The sequence below is a fragment of the Antechinus flavipes genome, chromosome 1, assembly GCF_016432865.1.
Source record: "Antechinus flavipes isolate AdamAnt ecotype Samford, QLD, Australia chromosome 1, AdamAnt_v2, whole genome shotgun sequence".
NCBI classification, from domain to species: Eukaryota; Metazoa; Chordata; class Mammalia; order Dasyuromorphia; family Dasyuridae; genus Antechinus; species Antechinus flavipes.
In genome coordinates this window covers 682749393-682761666 of record NC_067398.1, presented here as the reverse complement: position 1 = coordinate 682761666, position 12274 = coordinate 682749393, and the positions used below count along the sequence as shown (strand labels likewise).

General features: G+C 36.9%; 1 protein-coding gene across 2 annotated transcripts in view; it reads left to right on the top strand.

Moving 5' to 3' along the window:
* The window catches only part of LOC127545356 (E1A-binding protein p400-like), a 135537-nt gene that overhangs the window by 56797 nt on the left and 66466 nt on the right, over nucleotides 1-12274 (top strand). For both annotated transcript variants that reach the window (XM_051972580.1, XM_051972579.1), the window contains exons 8-11: nucleotides 7066-7251; nucleotides 10809-10949; nucleotides 11037-11115; nucleotides 11302-11357. In XM_051972580.1, the coding sequence (XP_051828540.1) occupies nucleotides 7066-7251; nucleotides 10809-10949; nucleotides 11037-11115; nucleotides 11302-11357 (462 nt within the window). The remainder of the gene's footprint in view (nucleotides 1-7065; nucleotides 7252-10808; nucleotides 10950-11036; nucleotides 11116-11301; nucleotides 11358-12274) is intronic.

The window sequence follows — 12274 nt, the reverse complement described above, 5'->3', positions numbered from 1 at the left end:
AATTCTGAGGTGCCACTTTACACCGGTCAGAGTAGTTAATATGACAAAAAAGGAAGATAGGATGTTGGAGGGGATTTGGGAAAACTGGGACACTGATGCACTGTTGTGTACTGTTCACAACTGGAGTTGTGAATTGATCTATTTTGGAGAGCAATTTGAACTATGACCAAGGGGCTATAAAACTGTACATACCCGTTGATGCAGCAGTACCTTTTCTAGGTCTATGTACCAAGGATATCAAAGAAAGTGAAAAGGATGTATTTGTACAAAAATACTTATAGTGGGTCTTTTTGTGGTGCTAAGAATTGGAAATCAAAAGTATGCCCCTCAGTTGGGGGAGGGCTAAACAAACTGTGGTATATGATTGCAATAGAATATTATTATGTTATAAGAAAGCAGGATAATTTTGGAAAAATCTGGAAAGACTTACATGAACTGATGCATAGTGAATAAACAGAGCAAGAACATTCCACACAATAATTGCAATATTGTTTGATGAAAAACTGTAAATGACAATTCTTCTCAGTAATACAGTGATTCAAGATAATCCCAAAGGACTAATGATGAAATATACTATCCTTCTTCAGAGAAAGAAGTGATATTCATTAAGCATGCTATTTTTTCTATTTCATTTTCATTTTTTTCTTTTATTCAGTTCTTCTTGTACAAAATGGCTAATATGGAAATGTTTTATATAATTGCATGTATATAACATATCCAGTTACCAAATCAGGGAGAGGAGAGAGAAGGATAGAATTTGGAACTCTAAACTCTAAATAAAAAAGCCTAGTAGAACTTAAAAAAAAGAATGTTACACAAAATATAGCCAGTCTTAAAGTGTCAGGAGGGCTAAAGTGCTATCCTATAGAACCTTTATGATCCTATGAACTTTTTTAATCATGATTTTGTCACCTTGAAAATAGTTATTAAATACTATCTTAAAATACATATTGTTAAAACCAAAATAAAACTGAGAATTTAACCAAAGGGGAAAAGTTAAACTACTTGTTCCAAAAGTCACAGCTTTATGATGTGGATAGCATAATTATATCTGAATTAAGTCATTGGGATATTTAAAAATAATTACTCCATTAACTGTTATTTTTAGTTAGAAAAGAAAAGGTTAGTGGATTTTTATCTTATGGTCCAGGGCTGAGATTAAGCACTTTACACATTTATAAACCTCAGAGTTGTTTTGCATTTCTCTTATTAGTGATTTGGAACATTCTTTCATATGGTTGTTAATAGATTGCAATTCTTCTTTTGAGAATTCTTTGTTAGGGATTGATCTGTGGTGGCCCTTTCTGCTTTTGTACCACTACAAGCCAAGGATGATTTTTACATTGTTTAATTAGAGCAAAACTTTATTTAAAGTAACATCTTATATATAACAAAATATTCTTTAAAAATTCAAAAAACATTCTTATCTAAGAGTCATACAAAGCTACACTGGATCTGATCCATAGTCATATTTCATTAAGCCCTGCTTCAGACCATTTGATAGGGAACCGCAATAAAATTTCAATGCTGAATATCATACTTTAGTGGAAAGAGCCCTCCACTAGAGAGCAGAACACCTGGGTATCCATCAAATTCACACTTAAGCACTAATAGTGTTGGACTTTGAACGGATTAACTTTTTTGTCCCTCAATTCAGTATTTGTGAAATAAGGCTAATAATTTCATTTATGTCCTAGGATTTTTATAAGAATCAGGAATGATCCATAGACAGCATGATACAGTGCTAAATTCAGAGTCAGAAGACCTGGATCAAATGCTAGCTTTACACTCACCAAGTACGTGTGCGACATTGAACACATCATTTAAATTGGCTAAATTAGATGATGGTTCAAGTCTCCCCCATTCTGTGTTAAGGGTTTTGAAAAGTAAATTTACTATACAGATCCTGGCATTCATTTATTCAACAAGCATTTATTCTGCATTTATTATGAGGCAGGCACTGTGCTAGGTATAGAGCCTACACAGACCAAAGTGAAAATAATGCCTGTTTGTTAAATGACAACTGGGGAGTGCTGCACACAGATACTCCCCTGTATGCTGGAGAGACAAATACAATGAAAGGCAAAAGCTTCATGACAAGCTCACCTGCTAATGGAGAGGCAGCAGCATCTCTCAGCTATGGAAGGAACTTCCATGCTTTGGGTTATTAAGGTTCTGAGCTTGGAGCATCTGTTGTGGCCGGCCCCTGGATGCTGCCCTGTCCTTGCTGAGTGGGCTGGCTCTAGTCTCTTCTCTTGGCTTGCTGAACCTCGATTGCTTCACTTGTAAGACAAATAGGGTTTGTGTTCTTTAGTTAAGAATGCCTCTGAATTGTTGGTTCTATTATTTTGTAATATGCAAATGATCATTAGAGGGATAACTAAACAGGAAATAGATAAAGTTCAGGACATACCTGGCTCTGAGGCATGGAATAACATGGTAGGGGGTCTTCAGTTATCCACACACCTGCTGTGAACACTTTCATTTCTAAAACAGAATAGATAATCATCTCCTCTCTTATCTTAGTGGTAATAAAAAAGTGCAGAAACCAACACAGAAACATTTTAATTTGAATCTGATTTGTACCAACAGAGAAAAACTGGCTACTGGAATGGAGTGGAAATGAGAGGAAAGTGATTACTCTCCTTTGAGGTAACTGTAAAGAAGTGAGAGCTGAGTCTAGGCTGACATAGGCCCTGGGTTTTAGGAGTATAGATTTCACAGAGTTCTGAGGAAGGATGACACATGGACTAAGGAAGGATGGAATGTTCACCTAGTCTGGGCAAATGACATTCTTAGTTGCTGAAATAATACTTGTTGATGTGATCATTGTACCTGGTGAATGAATTTTGAAAGCCTGGAGAAGAGAGATACCACAGGACTAGAGAGGAGCAAATGTTTTTCTGTTTCCTCCTTTCCCTGCTCTTATTAGAGGGAAAAGAATGGGATCTGTGCAATGCAAGCCAGTTAGCTTAGTTTTGATTACTTGAATAATTCTGATTGTCTAAGAGAGGAATCAGTGATGGCTAGAGCCATCATGGCTTCATCAAGAACAGGTTGTGATATCCTAATCTTGTTTCTTTTTTCATTCCTTTGACCTAAGTCAAAGGAATGCCAATATCTTGATTTTAGAAAATGATGATAATAAAAACAGCAGCATTCATAGAATACTATAAGATTTGCAAAATGCTTCCCAAATACCAGATATCACAAAGATCTTACTGCAGTTTTAAGCTATTAAGGCTTAAAACTGAAAACAGTGATTTGTGCAAGGAGGCCCCTTGTGGATGGGTAATCTGTCTCCTCTGGCTTGTATTTTGCCTGCAGAGGACAGTGTCTTACTTTTAATGCAGAGCTGGAATTTGACCCTTCTTTTCCTTTGGAAGTCATCCTATAGAGTAAAGCAAAGCCCTTGTCTTTACCCTGACCCTTCCTCATTGCTTCAGAGCTTTCCCTACTTTGTACATCTTTGGATCATGTATATGTGTATGTGGTTGGTAGACTCTTTATTAATCTGCATAACCCAGTCACATTTATGGAGGGGAAGAAGGAATTCATTTGAAACAAGTGCTTCGTTTTTAGGAATCCATTTGGATTCTGGACTTTGAGAGGTTTTGATCATCTCCTACAACTCATAGCTTTTTATTTTTCCTAAATAAAGATGGACTCAGCCAAGAGAAAGTGTTCCCCTCCCTTCCCTCCCCCCCCCTCAGTTTTCAGGGACTTAATTCTTACCACTGTTTTGCTCGTGGTTTTTGTTTTGGAATGGAAGTTCTTTTGAGATTAGATTGGAGGTCAAATCAAACTTTCCAAGAAAAACTTTCCAAAATCACAATATTTGGTTGGAATATGGTTTCTTTATTTTCTCACTTATCCCTCTGGGGAATATTAACTGTTTCCTATGTGTTGGTCCTGGAAGTTGATCCTTTTTGCTAAAACTCAAATATAGGAAAGGTCTTTTTGGTTTTCCTGTTAATTTTTACTATCCCTCCCCTTTCCTTAACCTCTATATACTTGGCAGATGTGCATTTTACGTCTGGGATGCCATAATGGAAAATTGGAAACTTTGGGGATGTGATTGAGATGAAATAAATTCCCTTAGATACTTAAACTCTTTCTCTGCTCCCTGCCTAATGATTGGAGTAGATGGAGAAATACTTGGAAACTTGATAACCATGTGGCCAGGTAGGGTTCTTGAAAGGAAAGTTTCCTCTTCAGTATTAGAGAGCATTGGTTCTTGAAACTGAAGTTGCTGAGTATTCTAGACTTGGAAGACTTCATGAATCAAGCAAATGTGGCCTGACCATTCTATCACCCATGTTCCTTCCCTACTCTTTAGTCCTGATCTTAAAGACAAAACAAATCTACTTGTGGCCCGGGTAATTTACTTGAAACTATGGGACAGGTATTTGAAAACATAGAAAAATTCTTACCAGTAATTGCTGTTAGTTAGATTAATAAAGATCTAGACTAAAAAACAAACAAACAAACTCAGAACAACCCTTCTAGGTGGGTGCTATATGTATCCTCTTTTCACACATAAGGAAACTGAGACTGGCAGGAAAGAATTGACTTGCTCAGGTTCATACAGCTAAAATATGCCTAGGCTAGATCTGCATTCAGGTCTTCCTGATTCTAGGTGCAAGTGCTCTATCACTGTACTATTCACTTACTTCCTAGAAAACCATTTGATAAAGCATCTCATATGATTTTTTTGTGAGAAAGATGAAATGAAATGGGCTTTACAGTAGTACAGTTAGATGGATTTTGAATGGTTAGACCTAAAAAGTAGTCATTAATGATCCTGGTTATCTTGGTGGTCTCCAGTGGCATCTGGGCTTAATATTGTATGGTCTATTTTTCTTTTATTCATCCACATATAACACAGGTATTAAAGTCTAATAGATGCAGAACTCATATGAATGCCTTCCCTTCTTCTCTCCTTCTTTACCTGTGTCTCACAGGAAGAAGCAGCTCCTTCTTGTCAAAGCAAACCCCTTGGCATGTATGAGTGATTGCATTCCACCCTTTGTTCTCCCACAAATTGCCTATTCTGTTATTCCCATTCTCCCACTTATCTTCAATTTTTCCCATCTTCTGATTGTTTCCCTACTTCTTAAAGACAGACCCATCCTCAGAAATCCTCTGTTTGAGGATTCTTCCATATTTACTAACTACCATCCTCGCTCCCTCTGCCTTTTCATGTTTAAATTTGAGAAAGCTGTCTGCCCCCAGTACTCTCACTTTCTGCATGCTTCTTTTCTTTATACCTGTCTGCAGTCTAGCTTCTAACCTCATCATTCATCTGAGGCTTTTCTTTTCAAAGTTACCAGTGATTCCTTAATTGCCAGATCTAGTGGCCTTTTCTCAGCCCTAATTCTTCTAATCTCTCTAAAGCCTTTGATGCTGTTGATCATCCTCTTCTCCTTGATGTTCTCTTCTTTCTAGGTTTTTGTTATGCTGCTCTCCTGGCTCTTCTGCCTGATTGAATGATTCTTCTCAGTCTCCTTTGTTGATCATCACCCAGATCATGCCTCTTAACTGGGGAGGTCACCTAAGGCTCTTTCTTGGGTCTTTTTCTCTTTTCCTTCTCTACTATGTATTTCACTTAAAGATCTCATCAGCTATCAACAGATTCAATGATCATCTCTTTACAAATAGACCTATCTCCTAAATTCGAGGCTCCTCTCTCCAAACTGTCTACTGTGTATCTCAAATTGTAGTCTCATAACCATCTGAACTATAATATATCTAAAACTAAACTCATTCTTTTCCCCAAGCCACCCTTTCTTTATGACTTCCCTATTACAGTTAAAGATATTAACATCCCTCCCAAATCTCTAGGTTCACAGCCTAAATCTCATCTTCTCTTCCATACTTTTTCTCAGCTCTTACATCTCAATAGCTGCCAAATCCTATTGTTTTTCTCTTCATAACATGCCTGATATCTACTTTGATCTTTCCTCTGTGACAAATTAAAAGGCTTGCAGGTCAGAGCAGTAGACAGGAGAGAGTAATGTGAAGCTTAATAGGGAAGAATGTAAAGCCTTATACTTGTGTTAAAAAAAATCCTTCTCACAAGTACAAGATAAATGAAGACATGTTTAGACTTCCAGTATCTGAAGAATATTAGGGGGTTTGGGTGGACTTTTAAGCTCAATATGAGTCAGTGCGATGATATTATAGGCAATTGAATTAACATGATCTTGTACAACATTAAGTGAGGCATAGTTTCCATGAGTAGGGGAGTCTTTCTTACATCATACTATAGATATAGTATATTTATATCTATATTATTCCTTTCTAGGGAATACTTTTTTTTTTTTTTTGGCTGAGGCAGTTGGGAGTGAAGTGACTTACCCAGGGTCACACAGCTAGGAAGTGTTAAGTGTCTGAGCCCAGATTTGGACTCAGGTCCTCCTGACTTCAGGGCTGGTGCTCTATCCACTAGCACCACCCAGCTGCCCCCTCTAAGGAATACATTTTGAGAAAGATATTGATAATCTGGAGAACATCCAGCTGAGGACCAAGAATAGTGATGGACCTCCAATCTGCTATAGGAAGATAGGGTGAAAGAAATGGGCATATTTAGCCTGGAGAAGAAAAGAATCTTAGGAGACCCAATGCTTGTTTTCAAACATTTATAGGGTTATAATATGGAAGAGGGATCAGGCTTGTTCTGTTTGGCTCCTGAGAGAGAACCAAGAAAAATAGATGGAAATTGTAAAAGTGGCAGATTTAGGCTGGATGGAGGGAAAAACTTTCCAACAGTTAGAACTTCCTCAAGATGGAATGGGCTCCTTGGGAGACTGGGGAGCTTCCACCACGGCATTTTAAGCAAAGACTAGAAGTGGGCTTGTTAGCTATACTATAGAGAATATCTCCTTTTTAAAAAAAATAATTGTATTTAATTTTTTAATCAGTAAAAATTCCCTCCTTTATATCTTCTCAATTGAGAACAAAAGGAAAAAAATTTACATTTACTAAAAGTATTCTTTTTCAGATTTGGGTTGGATTGGATGGCTGCTGAAGTCCTTTGGAAAATTCTGTGATTCTGTGTTTTAGGAAAACAACACTCATCAACGAATTGCAGAGTTGAGAAAGGAAGGTCTGTGGTCTCTCAGACGACTGCCAAAACTTCAGGAGGCCACACGACCCAAATCTCACTGGGATTATCTCCTTGAGGAGATGCAGTGGATGGCAACGGATTTTGCTCAAGAAAGAAGATGGAAAATGGCAGCAGCCAAGAAGGTACTAAGTTTGTGGCCAGACTGCTTCTCTGAAAAGCAGCAGCTGGAGTCTCTGTAAAGCGAAATGAGATGTGCCCGTCACTCCCTGAGGGTAGCAGCTGTAATAAGTCACAGATCCTATCATGTCATCTTGGCTGGCCCTCACCGCTGCAAGGCAACCTGTTTACTGCCTGCGGGCTACCTCTATGTGCTTTCTCCCATGCAGTCTGCTTGCTGCACCCTTTCTTCCTTTGAATCTTGTTTTCATCCATGTCCTGCCCTCTCTGCACAGGGGTGCCTGCCCAGATGACTTCTCTTTCAGACGACCAATGGCATTTTATTTGTGCCTCTTTCATGAAAATGCCCACCTTTCCCATTACATTATAGTTACTTATATCATTATAATAGCATTTACGTAGCATCTGCTGACTGCCAGGCACTGTGCTAAGTGCCTTACAAATATTATCTCATTTTATTCTCACCAGAGCTTTGGGAGGTAGGTGCTTTTATTATCCCTGTTTTATAGTTGAGTGGATGCAGGCAGAGGATAAGTGGCTTTTACAAAAGCACACAGCTAGTGCTGTTTAAGGCTGGGTTTGAATCTGTCTTCCTGACTCCCGGGCCAGCTGCTGTGTTGATGAGGGAAACCTGAGTGATAAATCCATTAGGCAGTGGGTAGAGTTCAGAGAGCTCTGTAATTTAGGGATCAGCTGCTTAGAAATGGAGCATCTGGAAGAAATGATGAGGCTCCTGAAAGAGGGTGAAGAACAGGGTTTTTAACCTGGGTCTGTGAACTCAGGGGGTGTGTATGTACACATACACACATGCATTTACGTAGATAGAAAACCAAAGTCATATATATGGCACAAAAAACCCTGGGTGCAGAGAGCAGAGCAAGGAGAGGGAGGTCTCTCAGAGTCTGTGGAGTCTCCTGTGGGGACAGGAGGAAGAATGAAGAAAGGGGGCAAGCTGAGGAGAGAGGAGGAGTCTGGGAGAAGGCAGTGACCTGGGAGGACTGGAGAGAGTGCAGGATCAGGGATTTTCTTGATTTAAGGATCCTCTTTCCACCAACGCAGGCTAGTGTGGTCTCTGTCCCCTAGAATTTTAGAGGATTGCCCAAGAGATCTATAGGCCCTGACTCTGCATTTCCCTAGCTCTTTGCCAGCTTTTAGTGTCAGAGAACTTGAGAGTTGGAGGGACCTCAGATCCATCTAATGTCTGGCTAGTGGGACTCCACCTTGTCTGGAGGTGATTCGTTCCTGGTCTGAGTGGCTCTAATTGTTAGCAAGGTTTTTCTGGATATCAATCTAAATTGACTTCTTTATGACTTCCCCCATTGATTCCATTCCTTGCTCTGGTCCTGGAAAAGAACAGTCTGATTCCTTTTACACATGATTGCCAGTTGAGTAAACACAGCTCTCATGCCTCCCCCATCTTATATTTGCAAAGTAGATTGTTTTGTACCCAAGTGTGAGACTTCACATTTGTCCCTGTGGAATTTCATCAGAGTTGATTCAGCCCAATGTTCTAGCTTGGCAGGCTTTTTACCATTATCCGTCATGCCATCTTTCCCAGTTCTGTGTCACCTGCAGATCTGATGAGCATATCACCTATGTCTTTATTCAAGTCATTGATAAAAATGTTAAAAAAAAAACAAAACAAAAAAAACACAGTGCTCTGGTGGAGTGCTCCTGGTAAAGTTGCTGTTGATTTGTTTACAATTGCTTTTTGAGTCAATCCATTCAACCAGTTCTGAACAAGTCTGATTTTGCTTTTGTCTAACTCCTGTTTCCATCTCTGTCTATTAAGCCAGGCTTCCACTTTAAGGAGAATTTTGATTTTTTTTTAAAAGACCCTTTGGTTTTATAAATTAGAAAGCGTGAATAATCATTGAGAGAAGTTTCAGTAGAGTGGGTTTTTTTTGGGGGGGGGAGGCTGGTGGAAGTTAGCTTGCTAAAGATTAAGGAAGTAATTTGAAGTAAAAAAAAAAAAGAAAAAAGTATAAAGAACTACAGACATGAGGCTGGGAGTTTGTAGGCAAAGGGAAAAGCAAAGATGGCAGACTGAGGAAGTGGCAGAGCTGCTGAAAGGGTCTTTTGGGATAAAAGAGAACTAATAACATTTGTAGGCAGAAATGAAAGAAATACTGGAGAGGGGAGAAATGGAAGATTTAAAGAGAGATATTGAATTGAGAAAGCTCCTGGAAGAGGTAGAAGGAGGTGCTATAATTTCCTTGGTATGTCTACTAATCAGGGCTGCCTCATTTTACACAAATGATGTGGTTTTGGGTGTTTCTCAGTTGCATTTTTATTAATTAAGCTGTATTTTGGAGTCATTTTAAATTGTATTTTAATGAATCCTTAATTTAAGTTATTTTATCTTTCAGTTGGCAGTAGTGGCTGAGATTTTGAGTTTTAGTTTCTTTTGCATCTCAGCCTTACTGTGAAGTAGCTAAGGTTCTATAAATATTTAAATGCAACAATTTGTATTTAATTTTCATAGTCTTTGTAGATGATTCTTTTGCATGACAGGATATAACATAGGAGGATCTTGTTGAAGGAATTTACCCTGAAGAATATAAAGCTCAGGAGAGATGTACTAACAGTATCTTGTCATTTGAAGGGCTGTCACTTGGAAGGAAAGAATCAATCTTTTTTTGCTGGGTCCAAGAGGGCAGAACCAGCAGTTCTTGACAGAAGCTAAAAAGAGACAAATGAGCATTGGTATCAAGAAAAAAGTCCTAACAATGAGATCTTTTCCAAAAGAGTGAACTGCTGCTTAAGGCGGTGATGGATGGTTTCTCCTTCATTAGAGACTTTCCAACAAATTGGCTGACTTCTGCTAGTGTGTGTTGCAGATTGGAATTTTGTTGAGATGTGGCTTTGATTAGATGGCTTCTGAGATTCTGTAGTTTCCTAAATTATTTTGAGAATAACATTCCTTTACTTAATGTTCACATTTATACTTTTCCTTTTTCTTTAAGCATACAGTACATACAGTACACATAGTACACATAGTTTTCCCTCTTAATTGAATTTTCTCATGCAAATTTGGTTAGACATATTGATCACATTCCCCCTTATCAATTCCTAATTTGACTTCTTTTACTTGGAATCAGTGTAATGCAAGTTAACATTTACTGTTAATATTTTTCTTTTAGCCAAAATGCAATCTAAGATCTTTGTCCGAGTAAGGCTATCAGATGACTTGATTCTTTTTGCTTTACAATTAGATTCCTGAAAATGAAAGTTCAAAAATTTTTAATAGAAAAGTGTCTTGTTATTGTGACTTGTGTTGATTTCACTTTGACCTTTTTTCTTTGAATTAAGATAATTTACCTTTGCCTATAATCATAATTAATTATCCAGTAGAATATTTATTTCTGTGTGGAATTTTGCATGAATATTTTGTCTGAAAATGTCAAAGGATAATAAATTCTTATTGAAGATGAACATTTTAATTGAAATAATGCTTTAAAATCCTACCTAGCAGAGTACATGTAAATTATTAGTCAAAAATAGCTCTAATATTAGCATGGAGTGTAGTGAGTTTTATTCAGAATATGATGATTTTTATTAGATGGTCAGAACTGTGGCTCGTTACCATGAAGAAAAGAAACTCAATGAAATGAGAAACAAAAAGGAGGAACAGAACAAGTTAAGACGTATCGCTGCGTCAATTGCCAGGGAAATTGAGTATTTCTGGTCTAATATCGAACAGGTAAATCTCTGCTTTTTCAGTATATTGTTATATTTGATTTAAAAAACCTATACTATCTTATTTTAATTTCTATTTTTCTTCTTTTAGGTTGTAGAAATTAAACTGCATATTGAATTTCAAGAGAAACAAAAACAAGCATTAAACATTAAGAAATGTTCAAGGCAAGGTAACTAGTTAACTGAAATGTTACATATTCTAATTAAAATTAATGCATTTCACAAAACCATAAGACATTCACTTTGGAAGTGATATAATTGTCAGTAAATATTCTATGGAATATAAATTATTTTGTATTGTATTTTTATTGTTGGATAAAATAAAACCCACAAACATTATAAATCCAACTTTTCAGGTAAGGACCCAAAGCCACTAGAAGCTAGAGTGAAGATAGAAAATGAAAGCAGTATGGTAAGTGGTTTGTTTTTATTATTCTAATTTTTGAGTTAAAAGGGTTTTGAGAGGTTAGCTAGCTCAAAATATTCTTCCATACTTGACTGGGGATCATTCACTTCCTACTTGAATACATTTGGGAAAAGAGAATCTTATAGGGCAACCCTTTTCATCATTAAACAGTGATAATTTTTAGAATAATTTCCTCTTATTGAAGCAAAATCTGCTTCTCCAAAACTTTTGCTCATGGGTTCCATTTCAGCACATTAGAGTAATGCTAAATAAGTGAAATCTCAGAATAAATAATCTTTGGATTATATGAAGTAATACTAAGATATTCAACATACAAAATCCTTCTTAATTTGAATGATTCATAAGAGATATTTGGATGTTCTAGCACCTAGTCTTGCATCTTGAACATAATAGAAACTTAATAGATGCTTTCTGATTTAAATTAAAATAAGAATAATTAGGAAATTGAAAATAATCTTGTTTTTTGGGTTTTAAAAGAATTTTTATAAATTTAATAAGATAAATAAGCACATAGATATGGGCTTATTATTATTATTATACAAAAAAAGATTTCATAGCTATATATTTAACATTGTCAAGTCTACAGGCATTTGTTAAGTGCTTATTATATACTAGCCACTGTGTCTGGCTTTAATTATAAAAAGGAATGTAAAAATACAATTCTTACTCTCATTATGAGTTCTGTTTTGGACATGTTGAATTTGAAATGCCTCCACACAATCAATTCAAGATGTCCGAAAGAAATCGATGTGGCAGGTCTAAATCTCAGGAGATCTGGGAATCATTTGATAATTTGTATAGAAGCAGGTTTAAATCTCAGGAGATCTGGGAATCATTTGATAATTTGTAAATTAAGTCATATTTGCTGATGAGGTCACCAAATGAGATAGTATAGAAGGAGA